The sequence below is a fragment of the Narcine bancroftii genome, chromosome 6 (assembly GCF_036971445.1).
Source record: "Narcine bancroftii isolate sNarBan1 chromosome 6, sNarBan1.hap1, whole genome shotgun sequence".
Classification (NCBI taxonomy): domain Eukaryota; kingdom Metazoa; phylum Chordata; class Chondrichthyes; order Torpediniformes; family Narcinidae; genus Narcine; species Narcine bancroftii.
This window is the reverse complement of record NC_091474.1, coordinates 157,524,423-157,551,617: the sequence shown is the minus strand read 5'-3', so window position 1 is coordinate 157,551,617 and position 27,195 is coordinate 157,524,423. Positions and strand designations below refer to the sequence as shown.

Here is a 27,195-nt window from a genome sequence, read left to right as displayed (position 1 = left end):
TCTGACGTGCACCATCATGAAGTGCTTTGAGAGTCTGGTTATAGCACACATTAACTCCATCCTCCTAGCTGTTCAAATTTGCCCATCTCAACAGTAGGAAGACACTATCTTCCTGGCTCTATACACAACCATGGACAACAAAGGACTACACCTCGACCTTCAATACCAGTCACAAATAAACATTCCCAAACTCCAAGATTTTTAGCCTCAGCGCTCCCTCTGCCACTGGATCCAAGAATTCCTGTCAGTGGGCCAAAATCAGAGAGAATTGGAGACAGCACCTCCTCCACAATTGTCTTCCCTATATACTTAGGATTGCATGGCTAAATACCACTTCAGCTCCATCACTAAATTTACGCATGACACCACCATCAGCAGGATCTCCCACAAGTAAGAGAGTAGAAGGGAGATCAACGAATTAGTGGTTTGATGCTATGACAGCTACCTCTCCCTCAATATCAGCAAGACACTGCTGGTCACTGACCTCCAGAAAGGGGGGGGGGGGTTGGAGCTCACTCCTCTGTCTACCTCAATAGTGCAGAGGTGGAGATAGTAGATAGCTTTAAGTTTCTAGGAATAAACATTTCCAACAAATCCTAGTCCTGTTACTTTGATACAATAGCCAATAAATCACAGTAATACCACTACTTACTCTGAAGCCTGAGGAAATTTGACGTTACACTTGCATCTCTTAACAATTTCTACAGCTGCATCGTTGAAAGCATCCTATCAGGGTGAATCACTGTGCGGTACAGGAACCATTCCATCCAGGACGACAAGAAGTTGCAAAGATTTCTGGCTCAGACCATTACACAAACCCCTTCTCCTTCATTGACTTCACTATACTTCCCATTGCCTAGAAAAGCAGCAAACATCCCACCTCAGTTTCATTCTTCTCACCTCCCTCCAGTCAGGAAGAAGATTCATAAGTGTAAGATCAAGCATCAGCAGATTTAAGGACAGTTAGTTTCCTTCCCATTATTATCAGACTCCTAAACAAACCAGTAAAATGTTGTCTTTGCTCTATACTAACTGACCTCTCTCTATACTGCTGCTCTATGTATCGATTGACTAGTTGGACAGCTCTCAAAATAAATTTCCTCACTGAACCTCAGTATATGTGACAATCAAGTTGAACTTGAAGGCTGAATGGACTACCCCTGTTCATATTTCGTTGTCCCTAAAAATAAGTTCAACTGAAGATGATTAGTTTTAAACTTTGTATAAGATTAATGTTTTAGAATAATATTGACTTGTTGCAATATCCAACCACATTTTGCTGCAATAATTGTTTGGATTTGAACGAATAAATAGTTATTAAAAAAAAAGTTTGGATTACGTTTGCTAACTAATTTGCTATCAACAGTATTTCTTTAGTTGTTGCCCAGCAACAGTGCATAAGAGAGAAAATGGTCTACCTCATGTGAGAACTTAATTGATTCCTCCCTAATTTAAAGAATTTGCAGTATTTCAGCATTTGAAATGGCCAGGTTATTAACTGCCCGGTTATAACAGCATTAATAACCGACTTCTAGGCCAGGCATGACCAATTCTGAATATCAAAAACAGAAGAAGAAACATGAGGGTCCATGAAAACTTTTCAGTGATCCAAAGCTACATTTAGTTCCAAGACAACACTTCCCACTGTTATCAATTCTATCATCTCATCATCCATAATCTTTCCCTCCAGCTGCTCTGTTCATGCTGGGTCTTCAAGTTAATAATATCTCCCAAAGGAGCAGTTGAATAAATGCTTATTTCCCTCTCCACCTAAAACAAATTACAGGACCTTCATGCACAACATAAAGGAAATGTACTCTCTATTAAAACTGCATGAAATAATGGTAGTTGGCCAACCAACATCCCAGGAGAACTGTAGGTCTTGGGAAAGAGACCTTAAATGTCAAATTTCATTCAGTCAGTCTCAATTAATATTTTAGAACAGCGGCAATCTCCAGACGTCTTCTGCACGATTAGCTTTCCCCTCATACATTAACCCCTCAAGTGTTTGCCATTGGATATATTGTTGTGATCATGTTCCTTTAACCTGGTTTTTCTTTAATGTTGAAGATTAGCAGACATTTTGAGAACATCACATCTGTATTTAATGGACAGCTCCTCATTTCTAAATAGTGACCTCTAGTTCTAGATGTTCACACAAGATGAAACATCTTCTCTCAATCTATCCTGCCAGGAACTTGAAAAGCTCTTGTTTCAACACCCTCACTCCAGTGGATGCAAGTTGTGCCCCTCTGACCCTTCCCTCTTCAGGTACAAATTAATCCTCACTGAATTGCTTCCAACACATTAACATTCTTCCTTAAATTAAGAGACCATATTCTTTGCATGGTCATTCTAAAGTCCATCAAAACCACTTCACTACTCTTCTGATGAAGTACCTGGACCCAAAACACTAACTGCTTCTCTTTCAATGGATGTTGCCTCACCTGCTCAGAGCTTCCAATATTTTCTATTTTTATTTCAAATTTCCAGCAATGAATTTTTAAATTTTCTCCATACTTTTGTATTTAATTCCACTTGTAATAAATAGCAACATTATGTTACCTTCCCTTATATTTACTGTTATTGTCACTAGCCTTTTGCAAATCAAAACTCAAGAGAATAGGTTTGAGGGGAGAAGATGCAAAGGGCATCTGAGTGGATTTTTCAGACAAAGAGAATTTACAAAGTCAGGAAGAGTAACACCATTTAAGAGCAAGGGCATAGAGGAACATGGAATTAATGCAGACAAGTAGGATTAATATCAAGACATAATGGTTGAAAGGTCTATTTTCATGCTGTACAACTATGATTCTAAGAACAAGGAAACTTGGATCCCTCTGCATCACGGAGCTCTGTAATCTCTTACAATTTAAATAAAATATTTTCTTTTTTATTCTTCCTACCAAAATGGAGAGTTCCACATTATACTCCATTTTTCAGATTTTTAATATCATCCCATTTACAGTTATTAATGCCTTTAATTCTATACAAAGTAGCAAATCTCAAGGGAGGACAATTTTCCATTAGAATTTTATGATAAATTTGAAGATTTGATAATACCTCCTTTAAGGCGGTATTGAAACAAGCAGAGGAAACCCATACTATACCAGAATCTTTTTCAAATGCAATTATAACTGTTATATCTAAGAAAGATAGAGATTCATTAAAAACTGAATCTTATACACCAATTTCATTATTAAATGTTGATTATAAAATTATAGTTAAAGTTTTAGCGAATAGATTGACCATATATTTACCTAATTTATTCTGATTAATCTGGTTTTGTTAAAAAAATGATACTCTGCAAATAACATTGCTAAATTAATTATCTTAATTCATATATCTCAGAAGAAATCAGAATGGCATTGGTTTTATCATCAGATGCTGAAAAGGCTTTTGATAGATTAGATACATTTCAATAGATATCTATTTAAGGTGTTAGAAAAGTTTGGATTTGGATCAGTGTTATTAATTGGATTAAAATTTTATATAAAAACCCTTCTGCTAAAGTTGTACCTAATGGACAAATTTCTTCTGCTTTTCCATTAACTCGATTATCTCCAGCTTTGTTTTAGCAATTAAACCTTCAGTACAATTAATATTAAAGTTAATAGTGAGGAATTCAATATTAATTTGTTTGCTGATGATGTTTTGATCTATAGGACAGATTATTGGAATTGTTTGCATTGTGTACGAGATTGAAAGAATATGGAGAAATACAGGTTATAACATTAACAGGGATAAGAGTGAAATTATGCCATTGGTTGAGGGGATTATAATCAATGTAAATAAATTACCTAATTTAGATGGTCAGATAGTGGAATTAAATATTTAGGTATTAAAAATAATAACAATTTGGATGATTTATACAAGTTGAATTATTTACCATTATTTAATAAAATTAAAGATGATTTAAATAGATGGAATGATTTACCTACAACTTTATTGGGTAGAGTAAATTGTATTAAAATTAATATTTTTCCAAGGATTCAGTATCTTTTTCAATCTATTCCTTGTGGAGTACCTTAGAAATTTTTTAAGGATTTAAATTCAATTATTAGGAAGTTTTTGTGGAAAAGAAAAATGGTTAGAGTATGAAAAATTAACTTGGAAGTTTGAATTAGAAGGCTTACAACTTCAACATTTTCAAAATTATTATAAAGCTGCCCAATTGAAGTTTATTAATGGAATGTTTGATTTAGATAAATCATTAACATGGGCTAAAATAGAATTACCGTAAATATTTGTGTATAATAATGCAACCCGTATATAATGTCACCCCCTCCCCCCCATTTTTGAGGGGAAAAATGGGAAAAATCTTTACCCCTGTGTATAATGCCTTTTTAATGGCCCAAAATAATCATGGAAGTGCCACTTTGACAGGTGGTGTGCTGAATGAAATTACAAGATCATCATAATAAACGTAATCAATTTAGTGTTCAAAATATAAATGTAAATAAAAAGAAAAACATTATTTTTAAATCCTTCAAAATCAGACTCATCGTCATCAGATACTCCAAAAAGCGCATCCCGTTCTTCTCTGTTGATCTTCTCATCTGTGTCCCAGCCTGTTGTGTCAGATTCATGTTCATAGTCTGAAGTTGTGGTGGAACTTGCATCGTCCCATAAAACATCATCTTCAGTCCCATCCATTTTGTTGCTGATTCTTGTCTTTAAAAAAACTCAGAGAGACCATATTACTTGGAAGTGAATCCCAGGCCTGCTTCACTCAGGAAACAACAGTGGATAGGCCTGGTTTCTTGAGATTTCCCCCTGTTGTTTTCTCCACTTGGTCTGAGGCCATCCAGAAATCTAATTCTTTCTAATATGGTCCTTAAATGGCTTATTAAGCATGATATCAAGGGTTTGCAGTACACTTGACAAACCACCAGGAATAACAGCTTGGTGTGTCTTGAATCACTTGAGCTGCTTCTTACCGCTTCTGTCGGATGGGCTTGAAACTGGTCCCACACTAACATAGGTGGTTTCTTTAAAAGAGATCCAGGTCTTCTATTCCACACCTTCTGTTTGACGCCCCCTTCATCCATCCACCCTTTGGGATGGTAGTGTACAAGAATGCCTGGTGGGAATTTTTCTCCTTTTGCAATGGTCTTACGCTTAAAGATAACCATTGGCTGTCACTTGGACCCATCAGCTAAACAGCACAAAACTACGGTGAAATGGGTCCTTTCATGACCTGTCGTTCTTACATAAACCATCTTACTACCTACTTTGTCAATAGTTCTGTTACCAGGCATATCTAAACACAAGGGAATTCCATCCATATTGCCAATATTATTCATATCAAAGTCATGCTCCATCCTTAACTTAATCACAAAATCGTAAAAACTAATTATCTTGTCATCCAAGTCACTGGGAAGCTTCTGTGATATCTTGGTTCTCTGTCGTGTGGCCAGGGAGTGACACCAACCATTTGACACCTTAAATGTGCCACTCACTCCATATTTGCTATCTTTCTGCAGTTTCCTAGCTTGAGGCTGGATATGGAAACAGGTGACAATGGAGCCATCCTTTCTCCGCCTTTCTACCCAGTCAACCGTGCCTTCTCCAGATCTGGATACTGAGCCTGCTTTCCCCTACGAGCACGTTTGGTCATGGCCAACTGGGCTATCTCTGATTTCTGCTTCCTCCAAAGCCTGACGTTACTCTCAGCAACACCAAATTCTCTGGAGGCTGCACAGTTGTTATTGCTTTCTCCATACTTGATCACTTTCAGTTTAAATTATGCATCATAAGCACTGTGTTTTCTCTTCATTCCAGGAGAAAACATCATGGATAGAAATTAGACCAACAGCAAAATACGTGTTTCATGTGACCATCTGAGTTGCGCTGCCGTCTCTCCGCCCAAGAGCCTGCCTGATTCGCGATTCTCACAACCGCCTCCTCCCTTCACCCCCCCACCCTGCTGCATGATTCACGCTGTCAACTACCACTCGCCCGCCCGGCCAGGCGCCCGAGTCGGGCTGCAGAATACCACTCGCCCGCCTGGCTGGATGCCTGAGTCGGGCTGCTGACTACCGCTCGCCCACCTGCCCGAGTCACACTGCCGACTACCGCTCGCCCACCTGCCCGAGTCGCACTGCCGACTACCGCTCGCCCACCTGCCCGAGTCGCGCTGCCGACTACCGCTCGCCTGCCTGGGCGGCTGCCTGAGTCGCGCTACCAACTACCGCTCGCCTGCCTGAGCCGCCCTGAGGGGAAAAAGGGGGTAAAATTTTTCACATTATACATGAATATTTACAGTAAGTATAATAAGATGAAAAATTTATACAAGAATTTATTTATAAATAGAAATCAAAATTATTAATTGGTATTAAGTATCCACCTATATTGAAACACTTACTTGAATCATGGAATAAAATAGATTATGAGATAGGTGGGAAATGATTGATCTTGTATAAAACACCTTAATATCAAAATAAACTTTCCCTTTTACTATTAAAGATTTGGAATCAAATGGGGATTAAAACATTAGAAGATTGTTTTGAAGCTGATAAGTTTATTTCTTTTCAACAAATGAAGGAAAAATTTAATGTCCGAAATAATACTTTTTTTATTATCAGGTTAAAACTTTTTTAATTGATAAGTTAAATCAAAATTTAAGTTTACCTAGACAGACTGAATTAGAAATATTGATTACTAAAAGAGATAAAAATAAATTTATCTCAGAAATATATAAATTACTTCAAAGAAAAGCACCAAAGATAGATATTCAGAAATCAAGATTGAGATGGGAAACTGATTTAGATAACAAGATAGATAAAAATGATTGGAAAATGTTATGTAAAGATAATATGACCAAAATTATTAATGTATGATTAATTAAGGTTGGTATAATATAATTTTTTTTACATCTATTATATTTAACACCATCAAAAATTAAAATGATCCAATTTAATTAGATTTATGTTTTAGATGTGGTCGAGAGACAGGTTCTTTTCTTCATTCTACTTGACGATGTATCAAGGTTAAACCTTTTTAGATACAAGTTAAAATACTTTTGGAAAAAATATTAAAGGTAAAACTCCCATTGGATTTGATGTTATTTTTATTGAGTAATATTAAAATGGTTAGTCTTAAATTAAGATTAACTATGTACCAAATTGAATTTATGTGATAATTTTTTTAAAATATGGAGCCCACATCTACACTATGTTGGTTTGAAGATTTAGGACTCTCAGTAACTCGTCCTGGTGGCAATTTTTAGCTCCACAGTTGTTGATTTGAAGTTGCATATGTATTTTTGATAATCTCCTTTTTCTTTTCTTTCCTCTTAGGGGTATCATGGGAGGAGGGAGGATGGTGGGGAGCGAGATTAGGGTTATATATGCCACATGTATTATTTTTATATAATTCATTATTAATTGATAAATGTAATTGTGGTTTAAAAATTTTAAATGCTGAATTTCTCCAGCACTTTTGTGTATTGTACTACAACTTGAAGGTAGTTCTTGTCCTTTTTTTTCTCCTGTGCCTCAATAACATTGTTCCCTGGGTCTTTATATTGGTATCATTTGCACTGAACTGCTGACCTCTAGGTGTGACTCTTTGTGGAACAGTGAAAACACTGCATGTGTTCAAGGATACTATTTCAGCCAGTCACAGCCCAGATCAGAATTCAGGACATGACAGCCGTAGCTATTTATTACAACATCATCAGTCAACTCAAACTCAATATTAGGATTTATCCAAATCTAATCAAACACTTCAAGCTCTGAAATTCTAAATATTTCTGAAAAGATTCCCAACCATTTTATTTTCTGGACATAGCTTCACTATTTATCTAAAAAGAACATATTGGTGTTTCTAATTAATTGGTAATGTTAGTGAATCTTATATTGAATCTATGCCAACCCAATGACTTCAAGCTTTACTTTTTAAAGGTAGTCTGATTACAAAGAAAAAAAAGTCCAAACTTTTCATTGCTGAGGATATATTTTAACACTGCAAATATTATAACACTGCAAATATTATATTTCGGCTATGTAAAAATTATGTTGCATTTTGCTTTGCGTTGGTGTAGTGCCAATTATAGTATCTGTGCCTTACAAGTTTATTTTAGACAAGCAGGTGTTTAGAACGCTACAGGGTTGAAATCTGAAAGGTACTAATTCACACCTTGAGGACCACATCTTAGAGTAAAATCAGTGTTACCTATTGACCAAACTTGTATTTATAAACCATGTTTAATGTAAGACATCCACCAAACTTTCATAGACAGATGCTGAGACAAATAAGGATTTGCAAAAGGTGATCAAAGAAGTGAGTTTTAAGAAAATTTCAGAGTGTAGAGGGAGGTCAAAAGATGTTGAAGCTTAGTGGACAGATTCCAAGAAATGCCCCAGGAATAGCTGGAGGCACAATGTGGTGAAGTAAACAGAGTGCTGCAAAAGGCCAGAGATTGACCAATAGAATGCAGTGTTAATTGCTGGAGGAGTTACAGAAATTATCAGGAGCCATGTCAGGAACAGAACTTTGAAGTACACACCAATTTAAAATTTAAGGCATTGTAGAACAGTAGCTAATATTGGGTGGTGAGCAAGAGTGACTAATGGAAATTTGGAGTAGAAAATATTGAATGCTGAAGTCAGATTGGCATTGAAAAGTTCATTCATATAGGGATTGAAATTTTTGACAACAGGACAGTCAGCAGGTGGGGGATGGAGTTCAAGCAATTCCTTTGGTTTTTGCAGCATTTAGACTGTGAAACAAAAGCCATAGTGGATGTGGGTTGTATCCTTACTGGTATCTCTTGAAGATATTGAGAAGGCAAGGAGAGACTGCTGTTTGGGTTTCTGCATCTACAGACATTAAAGGAAGGATTATTGGCACTCTCAATTTCAGACTCTCAAATGCCAGTACACGGGAAAAATCTCCATTGCTATTTTGTTTTGTTATTTACTTTCTGTTGGTTACTCCATACTTTTGATATTTCCAGCTAAAAGGCAAGGCAGCCAACCTCCTAGAATGGCATACTATCCAACATTTAAGAAAGAATAATGAAATCAAGCTCGTATCTTAAATTGGAATTTTATCTACCTTTTATCAGACATACAACATTAAAAGCAAACACATTCTCTTCACTTTAAAATTAAAATAAGAAGCTCCAAGAATCCTGGGATTCCTTTCTGCAGACTTTTTGACTGGTAAAGGATCCATTAATGTCATGTAATACTACATTTAGAATGTAGCATACATGAAATTCTTTAACTTTGTCTACTGTAAGGAATGACACCCCAATGAGGAATGGACTCACGACCCCTTGTTTACAAGACCAGTGCTCTAACCACTGAGCTATCAGAGCCTCGAGATGGCCTTGTAATCCTGGATGATAATGCAACACCTGCAATTGTTTGAATGTTATGCTTCTAATTTTAAATGTGCACAGCAGAGAGGCATCAAAGGTAAGTATTACTCTACACAAGAGACAAAGGATACAGGCTACCAGGCAGCTCTTATGCATAGTGTAGAGATTAGTGGGCCAAAAGTGTGGTGGAGATCCATTATTCCTTGACATTGAATTGCAGAAATAAAAATAAAATAATTTAAGAAGTTTACAAGTCCAGTCAGAAAACATAAATGTTACTCATGAGTTGAACCTCATCAGGGATCCTGTTCATTGTAACTTTAGCAGTGGAATGCCTCTTGAAAGAGTATACCCAGTACATATATTGCTCCTACAAGAGTTCCACAGATCTTACATTGAAGCAGAGCAATCCATGGAGAAATTCAATCCCATGTATTCAATGACTGGCCAAATAATCAGGTGTCTTAATAAGATAACCATTCCGCAAATAACCTCTCAACAGCTATTTTTCTAATACATTTGAAAATATCACTGTTCCAATACTAACCAACTTCTCCAGATTTAAAAACAAGACTTTCTTGGTTCATTATGCTCTGTTTGTAATTCTATAAACAAAATAGAGAGAGTGCAGAGAAGGTTCATGAGAATGTTGACAGGATTTCAGGGTCTGAGTTACAGGGAAAGGTTGTGCAGACTGGGGCTTTTTTCTCTGGAGCGTAGAAGATTGAGAGGGGACTTGATAGGTGTTTAAGATTTTGAAAGGGACAGACAGAGTAAATGTGGATAGGCTTTTTCAATTAAGAAAGGGGGAGATTCAAACTAGAGGACATGGTTTAAGATTGAAGGGGGAAAATTATAAGGGGAACATGAGGGGAAATTTCTTTACGCAGAGGGTGGTGGGGATGTGGAATGAGCTTCCGGCAGACGTGGTCGAGGCGGGATCATTGGTTACATTTAAGGAAAGACTGGATCGTTACATGGATAGGAGGGGACTAGAGGGGTATGGACCGGGTGCTGGTCAGTGGGACTAGGAGGGTGGGGATTTGCTACGGCATGGACTAGTAGGGCCGAACTGGCCTGTTCTGTGCTGTAAGTGGTTATATGGTTATTAGCAAAATGCTTCCGTGGTTATTCAAATACAAATTGACTTGGGTATTCAATACCTGCTTTGGAGTTCAATTGGTAACAAAAAATATAAAATATTTAAATAAGACTTTATATCAGAACTAGTACATAATTAGGAAAATAAATTTACTGGGAAATAAATGCATTTTCTCCAAGAAAATTACCCCATTACTTTTTGTATTTTAAACTTCAACCTTAACATCTGACAAATAATGCTGGTGACATTTTGAAATACCTTCTTGATCATCTGATCCCTTGTAATCCTTCACTGTTCTTGACAGAGTCCTGCTTCCATCAGAATGAAGAGGAACATTTGGATCAACGAAACCAGTCACATCGCATTTCTTCTTTTGGCGCTCTTTTCTCAATTGACGTTTCTCTCGATTACTGATTTTTGTGACCCAGTCACCTGGAAAATAGTAAAAGAATAAAACTTGCATTCAGTTACAGTGTCCTCCATATTGTTTGGGACAAGGACACTTTTTACCTTTATTTGCCCCTGTGCTCCACAGTTTTAAAGTTGTAATCAAACAATTCATGTAATTAAAGTGCACATTCCAGATTATATTCAAGGTTATTTGTATACATTTTGGCATGGCCATGTAGAATTTACAGAACCTTTTATCCACCTTGGATCTTGGGCAGCTCCTCTCTACCTCCATATTGCTCCGGCCATCACTTTGATACAGGTAAACCTTGATCACATCTGTCCACAAGATCTTTTCTCCAAAATTCAGCATACTCTTAAATACAGTACTTCTTGGCAAACTGTAATCCGGCTCTCCTTTTTTGTGGGTAACTAGTGGTTTGCATCTGTATTCATTTTCATGAAGTCTGCTGCAGACAGTAGTTATTGGCATATCTATAGCTGCCTCCTCAAGAGTGTTTCTGATCTATGGGACAGGCATTTCTGGATTTTTCTTCATTATGACAAGAATTCTTCTGTCATCAGCAGTGGAAGGTCTTCCTTGGAAAACCATTCACTTTGCAATTTCCTGAATTCATCAGTAAACTCTTTCTTCTTAATGATATTTTAAACTGTTGATTTTGGTAATCCTAAGGTTTGGGTGATATCTCTTCATGTTTTACTCTTGTTTTCCAGCATCATAATGACTGACATTCATTGGCACAACTCTGGTTCTCAAGTTGAAAAATGGCCACTACAGTCTGCAAAGATTATCAAAAGCTTAGAAGCAAGCCTAGGTCTCTTATATCTGCACCAATGAAGCAATTGTGAAGCCAAATGTCCCGAACATTATGGTACCCTGAAGTTGGGGAACAATGTTATTTCTACATGGTCAAACCAAAATGTATACAAATCATCTTGAATAAAACTTGGAATGTGCACTTTAATCACATGAATTGTTTGATGCAAATTTAAAACTACGGAGAACAGGCAAAAATAAAGGAAAAAGTCTCTGTCTCAAACATTATGGAGGCCACTGTATGTCAAGCCTTTCAATATTTCTTACATGAATCACTATTCACAAGCAGTTAATATGATGGCAGAAATATCATTCAAAAAGCTTATATTTAAAATGTAATAAACCAACGTGATGGACTAATTCACAAACTAAATTCTAATTAACAGTTAGGTGATCCACATAATGAATGAATTTACCCGAGAGCAGCATTTTCATCTAGGACTGAAAACAGATAATAACTTTGGTAATTCTTTAGACATTGCCAAAAGCAAAAGGATAGCAGTAAATCTAACCAAGTTTTAAGTTTTACAATTATTTAAAAACATTAAAAATATGTAACAGTGCCTCTAGTTTTTTTGTGGTCTTTCTTTATATCCTAATTCTATTTTTGTTTTGTTTCTAAATTAGTATTTTGTATTCTAAATTACTACTTTTGGTCATGAGCAACTCACTTTGATACAAGTGCTAATTAAAATCAAGGGGATCTTCGAGCAGTATCTAGACACAAAATTCTATTAAGATAATGGACACAAAAAAAGAGAAACAGAAAAAACTGGAAAATTTCTTTTTTTTCCCCAAAAAAATCTTTTAATTTCTATGAAAAGCAATATTGTAGCTATTTTCTCAGGCTTTTCTATATCTATTAAATTTATTTGCAACAGCCAACATGGAGAAAATACAGCTGTTATCTGGAATTCAAGCAACTGGCAAAAAATTGTGGAAAATAAATAGGTAAAATATACTGGTTTAAAATTGACATGCCTCGCTGGTAATTCACCAATCCATGCAAAATGCAATCTCAATCAACTGCACAATACACTTATCCAGCATCTATTAATTCCCATAGATGCTAGATACCAGGGGATTTACTGGAAAACCTATTTAAAATGGAATTTACATTCCAAGCTCCCCAAAAGAAATCCAATAATTTTTTTGGAAACTAATGCAAATTATATTGAAAACTAGAGTTAACAATCCTGAAGTTCTCCACACTGTAAGAGCTACCTCAGTATTTGAAGACTCCAGGTGGAATCACTATTACTTGAATGCCCCTAAAATAGTTGTTTCCTTGGATTGAAATGATACAAACATACAGTTCTGTTTATGTCCGTATTCTGTGACTTGAAGCCAACGTGAAAAATTTTATAACCTATCAACTGAGTCAGACTGGTAAAATGAAATTAAACTTTTATGAAACAGATTTAAGGAAAAGTTGTGAAGTGCAAACATGACACAAAAAAAATCTACTTCTTTGTTACAATTTCCATATTTTAGAATGGAAATAGACATTTTTCCATTTGAAAGCTTATTAGAAATGCACAAGGCTCATAGTTGAACATTAGGCAAGAAATCGATCAGCAAAGCCATGAACAATGTATTAACATCTATAAGAGGGCATCTGAACCCAAATAATTAGCTTTGACAACTGCTGATGGCCAACCCCTCCCTCACCTGCTAACAAAGATGTCACTGAAATGGAGGTGACATTTACAAACATGCAAAATCATCTGGCAATTATTAATAAATATAAAGGTTAAACGAGTTTAACCTTAACCATAACCAAATTAAAATAAATAAAAAAGGTTAATTTACCAATCCTCTGGCATCCATTTAGTCCTGAGATCAATGAAGTGGCTGTCCTTGTGCCAGGATCAGTACATAGATTTCCTAATCTGAGAGCTCGAATATCTGCAATGCCCCATTGGACAGCACCAGAGCAACATAGGGTCAGCTAACAACAGAGGCAGCATAGCAGAATATGCTACTGCCAATGGGTTAAAATAGTGTCAATACTGGATTTTAGGACTACCATCAGAATTACAGATAAATCGGGAGTAGTCACGTGATGGAGTAGTGGCCGGACGGTGAACTCCAGCCCTCTCCAGAAAAGTCGGAAAAAACAAAGGAAAACACAAAGGCACAGAAATAAAAGTTAAAGAAAAGTGAGTATAAAGGTGGAAAGAAGATGGCGACAAAAAAAGAAAAATCGAAATCAACGGTAAGAAGAGAGGAAGAGAAGACAACGGAGGAAGAAGGAGAAGGCCTTACCTGTTCGAAGAGGCCCGCGGTGGAGAGAGAAACCCGCTCCCTCAGGTCGGTAGAAATTGGACTACAAAAATGGCTCGCTGAGCCGAGTAAAAGTGCGCAACCGCGCATGAAAAAAAACACACCGACGGGAGGGGGGACCAGCTGGGGAGTCGATCTCCACAGCCGGCAACGACAGCTGCAGAACACCTGCAGCAAGAAGAGAACACAGAAGACAATGGAAACAAGAAAGAAGAGAAGAAAAGGGCAACAAAGAAACAACAGATGGCCAACCCAGAGGAAGAAGAAGCGGAAGAGTACAGTGAAATAGAAGAAGAAGGGAAAGGCAAGATAAAGGTTTTACTTTCTCTTATTAAAGGATACATGGAGTCATTTAAAGAATGGCAAACACAGGAATTTAATGATTTAAGAAGAAGAATAAACAACACAGAAGAGAAAATGAATAAAATAGATATGACCTTAACAGAAATGGGAAAGAAAATGGACAAGATGGAAGAGCGGGCAGTAGCAGCAGAAATGGAGGTAGAGGACTTAAAAAAGAAATTAGAGGAATCTAATAAAAAAGCTATAGAGACACAAGAACTGTTAGCTCAAAAAATAGATAAAATGGAAAATTATAACAGAAGAAATAACATAAAGATAGTGGGCCTTAAGGAAGATGAAGAAGGCAAGAATATGAGGGAGTTTATAAAAGATTGGATCCCTAGGATCCTAGGATGTCCAGAACTACAGCAAGAAATGGAAATAGAAAGGGCACATAGAACATTGGCCTTTAAACCACAACCACAACAAAAACCAAGATCTATTTTAGTAAAATTCCTAAGATATACTACAAGAGAAAAGGTACTGGAGAAGACAATGGAAAAAGTAAGAGAGGGCAACAAGCCACTGGAGTATAAAGGGCAAAAAATCTTCATTTATCCAGATATAAGTTTTGAACTCCTAAAGAAGAGAAAGGAGTTCAATACAGCAAAGGCGATTTTATGGAAGAAAGGGTATAAATTTATACTAAAGCATCTTTATACTAAAGAAAAAATTGATATAGCATTTGTCCAAGAAACACACTTAACTGAATTGGAGCACAAGAAATTAAAGAGAGATTGGGTAGGACATGTAACAGCAGCATCGTATAATTCAAAAGCAAGAGGAGTGGCTATATTAATTAGTAAAAATGTGCCATTTAAAATAGAAGAGGAAATAATAGATCCAGCAGGGAGATATGTAATGATAAAATGTCAGATATATTCAGAGTTTTGGAATCTACTTAATGTATATTCACCTAACGAAGAAGATCAAAAGTTTATGCAAGATATCTTTTTGAAGGTAGCTAATACACAAGGGAACATACTAATAGGAGGGGATTTCAACCTGAATTTGGATTCAAATATGGATAAAACGGGGAAGAAAATTAACAGAAAGAACAAAGTAACCAAATTTATAATTAAATCAATGCAAGAAATGCAACTTTTGGATATATGGAGGAAACAAAACCCAAAAGAAAAGGAATATTCATATTACTCGGCTAGACATAAAACATACTCAAGAATAGACCTATTTTTGTTATCAGCTAGTATGCAAGATAGAGTAAGAAAAACAGAATATAAAGCTAGAATACTATCGGACCATTCACCCTTAATATTGACAGTAAAGCTAGAGGACATCCCTCCAAGAATGTATAGATGGAGATTAAACCCCATGCTACTTAAAAGGCAGGATTTTAGAGAATTTATTGAAAAACAATTAAAAATGTATTTTGAAATAAATACGGAATCAGTGGAAGATAAGTTTATACTATGGGATGCAATGAAAGCATTCATTAGAGGGCAAATAATAAGTTATGTAACCAAGATGAAGAAGGACTATAATCAGGAAACAGAGCAGTTGGAAAAGGAAATAGTAAATATAGAAAAAAAATTAGCAATGAAGGAAGATACAACTAAAAGAAGAGAATTGGCGGATAAAAAAATAAAATATGAAACATTACAAACATATAAGGTAGAGAAGAATATAATGAAGACAAAACAGAAATATTATGAACTGGGTGAAAAAACGCACAAAATCCTAGCATGGCAGCTTAAGACAGAACAAGCTAAGAAAATGGTATTGGCATCAAGGAAAAAAGACAAACAAATTACATATAATCCAAAAGAAATTAAGGAAAACTTTAGAGAATTCTATGAACAATTATACTGAACTGAAAACGAAGGGAAAGAAGGGAAAATAGATGAATTTTTGACTAAAATTGAACTACCAAAACTACAAATAGAGGAACAAAATAAATTAACAGAACCATTTGGAACAGTAGAAATACAAGAGATAATAAAAAAATTACCAAATAATAAGACACCAGGAGAGGATGGATTTCCAATAGAATTCTACAAAACATTTAAAGACTTATTAATTCCGCCCCTCCTGGATGTAATCAACCAGATTGATGAAACACAAAGCTTACCAGATTCATGCAAAACAGCAATAATTACAGTAATACTAAAACAAGGGAAAGATCCACTCTCACCAGCGTCATATAGACCAATATCTTTGCTAAACACAGATTATAAGATAATAGCTAAACTATTAGCAAACAGATTAGCAGAGCAGGTACCGAAAATGGTAAATTTAGACCAAACTGGATTTATCAAAAAAAGACGCACAACAGACAATATTTGTAAATTTATTAACTTAATTCATGCAGTAGAAGGAAATAAAGCACCTGCAGTAGCAGTTGCTTTAGACGCAGAGAAGGCCTTCGACAGAGTAGAATGGAATTATTTGTTCAAAGTATTGCAAAAATTCAGTTTACCGGAGAAGTATATTAATTGGATTAAAGCATTATATAAGGGACCGTTAGCAAAAGTGACAGTAAATGGACATGTATCAAAGTAATTTAACTTAAGCAGGTCAACGCGGCAGGGATGCCCACTATCACCTTTATTGTTTGCGTTAGCTATAGAACCACTAGCAGAATTGATAAGAATAGATAATAATATAAAAGGAATAAAAATAAAAGGCAAGGAATATAAAATCAGTCTATTTGCGGATGATGTTATAGTGTACTTAACAGAACCAGAACTATCAATAAAAGAATTACATAAGAAATTGAAGGAATATGGAGAAGTGTCGGGTTACAAGATAAACGTAAATAAAAGTGAAGCAATGCCTATGAATAATGCGGATTTCTCAAAATTTAAGAAGGAATCTCCATTTAGATGGCAAATGCAGGCAATAAGATACCTAGGTGTACAAATAAACAAAAATCTCGGCCAATTATATAAACTCAATTATTATCCACTAATAAAAAAATTACAGGACGATTTAGAGCATTGGAAAGATTTACCACTAACACTAATAGGAAGGATAAACTGTATTAAAATGAACATTTTTTCAAGGATATTATACTTATTTCAGGCATTGCCAATACAACTGACAGAAAAATTCTTCAAAGAGTTAAAGAAAATAATAAGGAAATTTTTATGGAGAGGGGGGAAACCGAGGATAGCACTAGATAAATTAACAGAATGGTATAAACAAGGAGGCTTACAATTGCCAAACTTTAAAAATTATTATAGAGCCGCACAATTAAGATACCTATCAGATTTTTATTAAACAAGGGAAAAACCAGACTGGACGAGATTAGAATTAGATAAAATAGGGGAAAAGATACCTGAACACATATTATATAAATGGGATGAAAAATTGGTACAACATAGAACTTCTCCAGTATTACATCATCTCCTCAATATTTGGAAGAAGATTCATGTAGAAAGAAATAAAACAAATTATCAATTACCAAAACTAATATTGACGCAAAATAAGTTACTCCCTTTTACAATAGATAACCTTTCCTTTAAAGAATGGAAAAAAAAAGGGATTAAAAGAATAGAAAATTGTTTTTCAGGAAGTAGATTCTTATCCTTTGAACAAATGAGAGATAAGCACAATATAACTGGAGATACAGCGCTGGCATATTACCAACTGAGATCCTACTTGAAGGATAAATTAGGAAGCAATTTAAGTTTGCCAGAGGGAAGTAACCTTGAATATGTGATTACAGATACAATGTTAATCAAAAGATTTATAACAAATATGTATATTAAACTGCAAGAAAAGGAGAATGAGGAAACAAATGGTAAAACTAAACAAAAATGGGAACAAGATTTAAATATAAAGATAAAAAAGGAAACATGGGAGAAATTATGTTCTGGAACGATGAGAAATACAATAAATACGAGGCTACGTATGATACAATATAACTGGTTACACAGACTATACATTACACCTCAAAAGTTAAATAAATGGGACCCAACAGTATCTGATAGATGTTTTCGATGTAAAAAAGAAATGGGAACAACAATTCATGCAATCTGGACATGTGAGAGAGTAGAAAAATTTTGGGAAGATCTCAATCAGATATTAAATAAAATAACAGAAAACAATATACCAAAGAATCCAGAGATCTTTCTCCTAAGTAACATAAAAAACAAAGAATTTGAAATTGATTTGGAGGATGCACAAAAAAGATTTGTTAAGATAGCTCTAGCCGTAGCAAAAAAAATGTATTATGTCAACCTGGAAATTGGAAGATAATTTGAAAATACAACAATGGTATATAGAAATGAATAAATGTATTCCATTAGAAAAAATAACATATAGTTTAAGAAATAATATTGAAATATTCAAACAAATATGGAAGCCTTACATTAAATACAATAGCGAAAACCTACCGGGGACAAGCATTACCTAAGTTGATGGAAGGAAAAGGAAAGAAAAGAATGGACTCAGTAGAATTTCTGGTGTATTTTTGTTGAATGACAACATTGTCTGACTGGCTTAATGTAACCTAGATTGTATACCTAAAATGGATGGGGGTGGTGGTGGGGGGGGTCAAAAAGTCACTGTATATGTGTGAAAAAGAAAAAGTGTGTATCATGGCTAATGTGATTCATGGTGTGAAAAATAAAAAATTTTTAAAAAAAAGAATTACAGGTAAATCCAATAGAAATGCTGGAGTCTGGACAGATAATCATCTCAAATGTTTTGTGCTTATATACTTGCTTCTCGATCAAACTCATATCACCTTTATTTTAATATTTAATCCACTTTTCTTAATGATGTAGGGAAAATTCTATTATGAGTGATTGTAAACAATCTATGCTGCAGCTCAATTTCCACAGTATTATTTATAGAGGTCAAACCAAGATATGAAGGGCTCATTCTCTAAGAGCAAAGAAATTAATTGCACCAATACCGGGAAGGACCACATGGTTTTTAATGCCAGCAGTCTGTGGATTTTAGACATTCTTTCAACACTGAGTTCTCTGATTTGTGTGCAAAAGACAATCTGATTTCTTCGCTCATTTATACACACCATAAAAGATCTTGCCCACTGGATGATCTCCTTGTCCTTAAGGAGTGGGTCTCCTGGAATTTTTCAGGTTATTAGTATGTCTTGGCCAAATCACTGCAGTGAAATCATCCTGTACTGCAGATTCCACTATATGCTTGGTTATTTCCACGTTTTTAATAACTAAAAATAATTCCATAATTTCTCAGGACCTGCTGTATTTTTTTATTTCTTGGTAACCCATTCCAATTAATCTCTTCACATAGTTTGCAATAGTGATGGTGTAGCAGCCCTCGCCTCAGACTGACACAGGAGATGGTCGTCGAACGTGGCGACTGGCAAAACACTGTGTGGGCTGAAACACTCATTTCCATAGGTTCCAGCAGAGCGTTGAAACTGCCTAATCACCACCGGTGGATCGCAGGGAATCTGAGGTAACCAATTGGCAGCTGGCCCATTCATGTCATACCCTGGTGGTGACATGGCCGAGCTGACTATAAAAGGCAGAGCTGCCACTAAATAAACTCAACGTCGAATACACTCTACTGGTGTGTGTGTTTTTCTTCTCTTGAGGATTCAAGCTACAGCCTTAGGGCTATAACTGAGAGCTACAACCTAGCTGTAGTGACCTTGCTACAATGGCATGAAAAAGTGTTGAAATCATTATGAACACTCTCCTCCCCTTCTACCCCAATGTGTTCACGGATTACTTCTCTGAAGAAATCTGATGAAGTAGAGGGAAGGGAAATTAACGCACGTGACAGAAAATGTTTTTCCTCAACGGTACATTCTCACTTTCAAGATGCAAATTCATTGTGATTTTCAAACTCACCAGATTCTTCCTCATTTTTTTCTCTTTTTCCTGAAACACTCTGATCCTTAGGTCTCTCATCTAATCGTTGTTTTTTCTTTTTGGCCTACGAAAGTAAAGTAACAACAGCTTCAGAGGTCTGTGATGTGCAGAATGCTTCATATAACCACAGGAGGTCTTGAGCACGTACAAGTATATGGGGAAAAAACAGTTTGATTACACTTCCTGTTTGTGGCTGGCTGTTATTTTCACATCAAGATCAGATACTAATGTGGGTAGATTCGCTCCAAATTACAGGGATATATTCCTGAGAGCTTGCCTTTTTAAATCTGGATTTGGCTGAAGTACAAACTCTTATGACAATGTACACAGTAGCTTCATGCTAATTTATCATTATCAAGACATTAAAACCAGATGCAGTAAATTATCAGGGCTGTCTTTCTGGAATTGCTGTGCAAGTTATCACAATGATATGCTCATAACTGTGCCATTATACACATCAATTTACACCCACATTTAACAACTCCCCTGCATGTCCGATCAATATGCTAAACATAAACATGGTAACAAACTCGTTTATATAGAAGTGCATAAGACAATCAGATTACTTCAGGATTATTTAAGAAATGCAACAATACCTGGTGATTTAGGAATTACGAGAATGGAAAAAGATCACTGGTTATTTTGTTTTAATTGAATCTTGGAGATCAATGAAATTATGTTTAATAAAGTTGAGCCTTCTTGGGCTTTAGATATTTTTAATCATATTCTTGGGTGATGAGGCAGACCACAGGCGGACATTGTCTTGACTCAACCTTAAATGATGATGATGAACTGAGCTCTGGGAAAGTGGAGTTGTGGTCCTTCTCATCAACAGATGTGAGGAAAGCTTGACATACAAGGCTTTGACTAAATATTTTGTTCATAATTTGATTTTTTTTGTCCTGGAAAAATATGAAGATTATGAGAAAGGGATTTTAAAAAAAGCCTTTCAATTCAGATCCTCTATTTTCACTCAATACTGTGCCGGCTTGCAAGTGAAGCCTGACATTTGTAAGATATCAACTGAGATGGATGGGGTCAAGTCTATGATGACCATCAACCAACCATTTACACCAATTCTACATGATTCCATATTTTTATATAGTTGCACATATTCTCCTCAACTCTCCTCAATTCTAACATTCATCTACATTATTAAGAGCAATTTGTAGTGGCCAATTAGTCTAGTAAAAATATTGGAAACCACTAACAGGACTGGGCAATGTCAGCATAGGTTTATGAGAGGGAAATCATGCTTAATAAAACTATTATTTTGAGAAGATAATTAGTAAAACAGAGAAGGAAGTTCATGCGGTGTAATCTGATTTTCAGAAGGTTTTTGATAAAGTCCCAGAAAAGAACCTCATGTGCGAAACTGAAGTTTATAGAAATGCAGCTATGATATTAACATGGACAGATTCAGTCGACAGATGGAAAAAAGAAGGAAGAAATTATTTGTTTTCTGGATGATAGGCAATTACTAGTTGGGGGCTTGAGCTGTTCACAATATTTATCAATATGGATAAGGGAACTACATGTAACATCTCTAAATTTACAGATTATACAAAGCTGTAGGAGTGATGGGACCAGTGGAGAGAGAGCTGTGAGGAGGAAGGAAAGAGGCTCCAATGTAATTCTAAAATTATCTGAAGTAAAATAGATTGGGAAAAGAGATACAATGAATGTAGGTGTCCTTGTGTACCAGCCACTGTTAGCACCAAGCTGGTAGAAAGTCAAATACTATACGTTGGACTTTATTGTGAGAGAACCTGAGAACAGGAGCAAGAATTTCTCAGTGCAACTGTACAAGGACTTGGTAAGATCCTTCATGGAGTGAGTGTAGTTTTATCTCCTTATCTGAGACAGAATGTTCTTGTCAGGAAGGATAACAAAGATTTACTAGACTGATTTCTGGGACAGTAGACTGACATGTAAAGAGAGATAGGGTCAGTTAGGTCTACATTCACTGGAGTATAGAAGAATGAGAGGGATCTTATAAAAAGCTATAAGATTTTAACTGGATAAGACCAAATAGAGGGAGGATATTCCCAGTGGTTGTAAGGTTCAAATTCAAGGGTCACAGCAACAGAATAAACAGCCTGCCATTGAAAACCAAGATCATGAAAGCATTTCTTCATCCAGAGGATGATGAACCTGTGGCAGCCAAGTCATTAAATAAATGCAGGCAGGAGGTAGGTATATTTCTTCATGCCAAAGGGTCATAGGATTTGAGGAGAAGCTAGGAACAGGATCCTGAAGTGGATGATCAGTTATGATCATCTTAAGTGGAGAAGCAGCTTCCAGTTTCTGAGCCAGGTTTTGCATCCAAATTCTGTCTCCCATAAGCTTTTTCTTCTTTGATCAGCATTACTCCCAGGACTTTGTCAGAAATTTCTTCCTAAAATCTGTGTAGACTACATCAAATATGTTGCCCTCATTGGCCCTTCTCATCATCTCAAAATCTTTAATCAAATTAGTCATGAGCTAATTTACTGAAACTGCCATTGGGAAATCTCAAAGGTTGAATTAAATAACTACTGACTCCGATGTACCTTCAAAGCTTTCTTCTCAGTGGCTTGTGAATCTTTAGTTTCTTCCAGTGAAAGCAGTTGCATGTCATTTGAAAAAGGAGGATGCCCATTCACTGGTTCCTTCAAATGAAAACAAAGCAGATGTTCATTTTCCAATTGAAACCAAAGCACAAAGCAAATGAATTTTCTTGCCAGTGAAATACTTAAGTTGGAGATTCCAAATCAATTCAAATATGAAACTATTTGCTTTAACTCAAGGAAATTCACATTAAAGACACTGCTTTAAATGTTCATCTAACACATGATGGTCCCCTCCAGTAGGTCCAAAATACTGAATCAGTTTTTAAATCCTAAATATCTGTGCAGTGACTGCCAAAAACAATCTCATAATTAAACCAAATTAATCTGACATAAATGAAATATAATAAAGGAAATATCCCAAAAGATATTGAAAAAGTGGTTTTGCTTTTTGGAATATCTCAGAGATGGCTTAATAATATTACTGTATAATTTACAGTTAAATAAGGAAGTAAAAGTTAATCAAAGCCTGAGGTGCAGCAGCGGCTACACTGCTAATTGGAGGATCGCACAACCAGACAGGTTGAGTTCAGTGAGCAAAACTGATTTATTGCAGACTGCCTGGCTGGTCTTATACTCCCAGCCCGTACCTGGCTGAGAACCGCGCTGGAGGGCCCTGACGTCACCGGGGCATCACGTGGATCGCTAAGCGTGGGCTTCTGAGCCCGGTGGCAAGGTCAGGAGGAAACTCTTGACGGCGCCATTTTGGTCGGCTGCCCCGCCCCGTGCATGACAAACGGGGCCAGTTCGCCTGCCTAATGGCGCACCGCCACAGAGGTTCAATAAATTCTTAATAAATGTGAAGTTTCTACTTTGCCATGAAATAGTTCATGATGGCCTACAGTAGCCGAGTCTTAATTTATGCTTAAAGCTAGAAACTGTAACTTTTAATGATTTCTTTTTCAGTCAATATAATCATACTATTTTTACTGTGCAATTTTACCTTTAACTTTACAATTGTTAAAAAATATTAATGAGAACTCCTTATTTCAATTGTTCACTATTTAATCTTTAGAAGACCATCAAGACATTAGTGAAAATTTGGTGTAGAAAATTATCTTTATTACACTCTATGCCACATATGTCTAACTCTGGCCCGCGGGCCAAATTTGGCCCATGATATAATTATATTTGGCCCGCAAGATCATTTCAAAAATGTATTAGAGGTGGCCCGCTGGCTGCCGCACCAGTATAGCGCATGCACAGTAATACAACAAATCCCAGAATGCATTTGCGTCAGCCTGCTAATCACCCCCACCTCCTCTGTTTACGTTACAGGGTCTCACCGTGGATTCTGGTTTTGGGGCCTGGCTGGTGTCAGGGGAAGCCAAGGCCGCTTGCCAGCGCCCGGAACCGGAGGCCTCGGGCCTGACCTCGCCAGGACCGTTGCCCACTCCCCCTCCCTGCCGCAGGCCGATCAGCGACTCACGGTGACGGAGCCGCTGATCCGCCGAGATGCCGCCCTGCAGCGAGAGCCGATTTCCCCGCACTGTCGTTGTCCAACCCGATGGCCCGCAAACCCCGCCCTCCCGCACACAGGCCTGAGTAAGTATTATGAACTTTAATCTCAGGATAAAACGATCTTCCAATAGTTTCATGTCACAGTGATAAATATATTCCTGGTTAAAAATGGTCCTGCACCTGGATACAAGCTCATTAGGCATAAAACTTGAAAAGTGTGTAAATCAAAGGATATCTGTACCAATGGAAAAAGGGCATGGCAAATAACCCTGCTAGAGTTCATGCCCACAATCAGTCACCCATTTGATTGTTTCAGGAATCATGTTATTCTCCCACATTCTCAATAGCCCTCAGATTTTACTATTCGACAGCACACTAGCAACATTTGACAAATCCTCTATAGAGAAATATTATTTATTGAATATTTTATTTCTCATTTGTCAATGCTTCTGGAAAGAGTTTATCCAAAACTATTATTAAACATTTATTTTAATAAGAAAAAGTTTAACATTACATATTTTGAAAGAAGAGAAAACATGCAGATGTTGTTGAAAATTTTCAATAAATATTTAGTTCGGCCCTCGACTTAGTCCAAGTTTTTAATTTTGGCCCTCCGTGAATTTGAGTTTGACACCCCTGCTCTATGCGAATGGAAAGATTTGTTCTAAACACTAAAGATCTATGGAACAAAAAATTCAATTTGAAAGATAATGAAACTTTGAATATTTAGCAAATTACAGTGGTCTTAGCTATCAGTCTTCCATCACATTTAAATCAGCAAAGCAATGCAAGGTCCAAGTAATTACCTTTATAGCTCAGCAATATACAAGCAAAGCTCTGTCCTAATATTCAGACAAACATGAGCACAGAAAAGCCAAAGGCTCTTTTAAAAAAACATTTACAAGAATTTAATATCCCTAATATCAGGTATCTGCACACCTGGCATGTTTTTCACTGAACACTCCGCTATTCTCCGCTTGTTTAAAGTAGATAGAAATAAACAGGTTCAATGGCTTCAAGGAACAAAGGTTAATCAACAAGAAAGGTTACAAGAAAACTCATCATGTACACAGAAATTAAGTTCACATGGTTTATCTCAATCAACTCACTGCTCCAAATTGCTCCTACTGAAGCCAAAGGGAAATGGATATATTGATATATTCTTTCCATAAGCAGATACAATCTTAATTATGAGGGACTCAAAACATGCATGTATGCTATTGAGATTTTTAAAAATAGCTCTTCTCCAATTTACTAATTAGTGACGGTTAAAAAAATATTTTCCAATCTTATTGATTTATATTTCCATATAAACTTCTTAAAAACACAGATCTATACTTAATCTACCCAAAAAAATGATCCACAGGTCTCTCTATCCAATCAGCACAATACACTCCTTTTAAGGTGCTTCTCAATTACAGTATCAACATCTTGTGCCTTCTCCAGTCACATCCAAAATCTACCAGACATTGTCTTCTTCTCCTGACTACCTCAAGAACCCAGTTCAGGCTATTATAACCTCAGAAGGTACAATCGCTTCCCACTACAGCTCTTCAGAAACCCCAGTGAGAGAAAAAGAGTAAAGAGCCTTTTACAAAGTATCTATGTATTTTCTATCATTTTATTGTTATCGTAACAACAAGAAATCAGGAAACAATGACTGTACCTCCATTGCTGCAACTCATTGTGGTACTCAAGATGTCTAACACTTCCCTAAATACCTGAGCGTTTGCATGCTTTGCTGCTCTGGAGACTGTTTTACTGATCCACACATCGACCGAAAGGATGCAAAGAAATATTAAAACAACAGTGAAATTATTTTTCCACAGGGTATAAAATCTGAAATGACACCAATGATTTTCTATAGGGTCCTGACCCAAAAGTTAACGTACTGTTTCTCTCCATGGATACTACCTATCCCTATAGCCCTTTTGTTTATATCAATGATTCTGCCTGTCTTCTTCATAGTGATCTGTTCACTTTAATGTGACAATCTGATCAAAAGAAAGTGGAGCTCTTAAAAAAAGTGTAACATGTTTTTATCTAATGTGGACCATATGCTCCACAGCTTGCACTGGCTGTTAAAACTTATTTATGTACATTACAATAGATTGGGATTTTTTTGGTATGCGTTTTGCTGATCCACTATCGAAAAAGTAATACAAAAACAGTCTGTGTTTTACTTAACTCAAGCAAACAAATATCCTGAAACAATAAAGTCTGCAGATGCTGAGACAGTCATGGAATATACAAAAGTGCTGGAGAAACTCAGCAGGTCACGCAGCATCAATCAATATTTTGGCCCGAGTCCCTCATCAAGGTATGAGCAAAAAGTAGGCAGGTGCCTGAATAAAAAAGTGAGAGTAGGTGGTGAGGTGAGGAGAGGAGGGAGGAAGGGGCAGGCTAATAGTTAAGAGGTCATACATGGATATCTGTGAGATTGCAGAAGGGGAAAAAAGCTGGTGATGGGGGGAGGGTAGCTGTCTGAATGGAGATTGGAAGGGAAGGGATGGGTGTGGGGACCTGAAGGAAAAAGAGACAGAGGGATAGGGAAAGAGAGAGATGGGGGGGAGGCGGGGAAAAAGGAGGGTCTTTAATGGAAAATGGTGAAATCAATAGTAATGTTGTCTGGTTAGAGAGTACCAGATAGAATATTAGGTGTTGTTCCTCCAATTTGTGGGTAACTGGTTTGAAAGTGCATAAGAGCATGGATAGACAGGTCGGTGTGGGAATGGTGTGCGTGGAATTAAATGGTTGGCCAGTTTGGGCTGGGGGGGGGGGGGGGGGGGGACAGTTATTGCAGCAGACGGAGCAAAGGCACTCAATGAAACAGTCTCCCAGCCTGCGCTCTACTCTCTCTGATGTAGAGGAGGCCACAATGGGAGCATTGGACAAATGTTCCTTTTCCACAAATCAATCGCTTTCTTTTCTAATTTAGATTTCTAATACTTGATTACAAATTCAATAGAAAGGATAGAATGTATTTTGATTCTTAATTCTGAAAT

The 27,195-nt window shown here is 36.5% G+C and overlaps 1 protein-coding gene across 2 annotated transcripts in view; it reads right to left on the bottom strand.

Moving 5' to 3' along the window:
- LOC138736637 (protein LYRIC-like) overlaps positions 1–27,195 on the bottom strand; it is a 75,496-nt gene that overhangs the window by 28,843 nt on the left and 19,458 nt on the right. For both annotated transcript variants that reach the window (XM_069886456.1, XM_069886458.1), the window contains exons 2-4: positions 22,673–22,771; positions 20,100–20,184; positions 10,692–10,865 (exon numbers count right to left, since the gene is read on the bottom strand). In XM_069886456.1, coding sequence (XP_069742557.1) covers positions 10,692–10,865; positions 20,100–20,184; positions 22,673–22,771 — 358 coding nt within the window. The remainder of the gene's footprint in view (positions 1–10,691; positions 10,866–20,099; positions 20,185–22,672; positions 22,772–27,195) is intronic.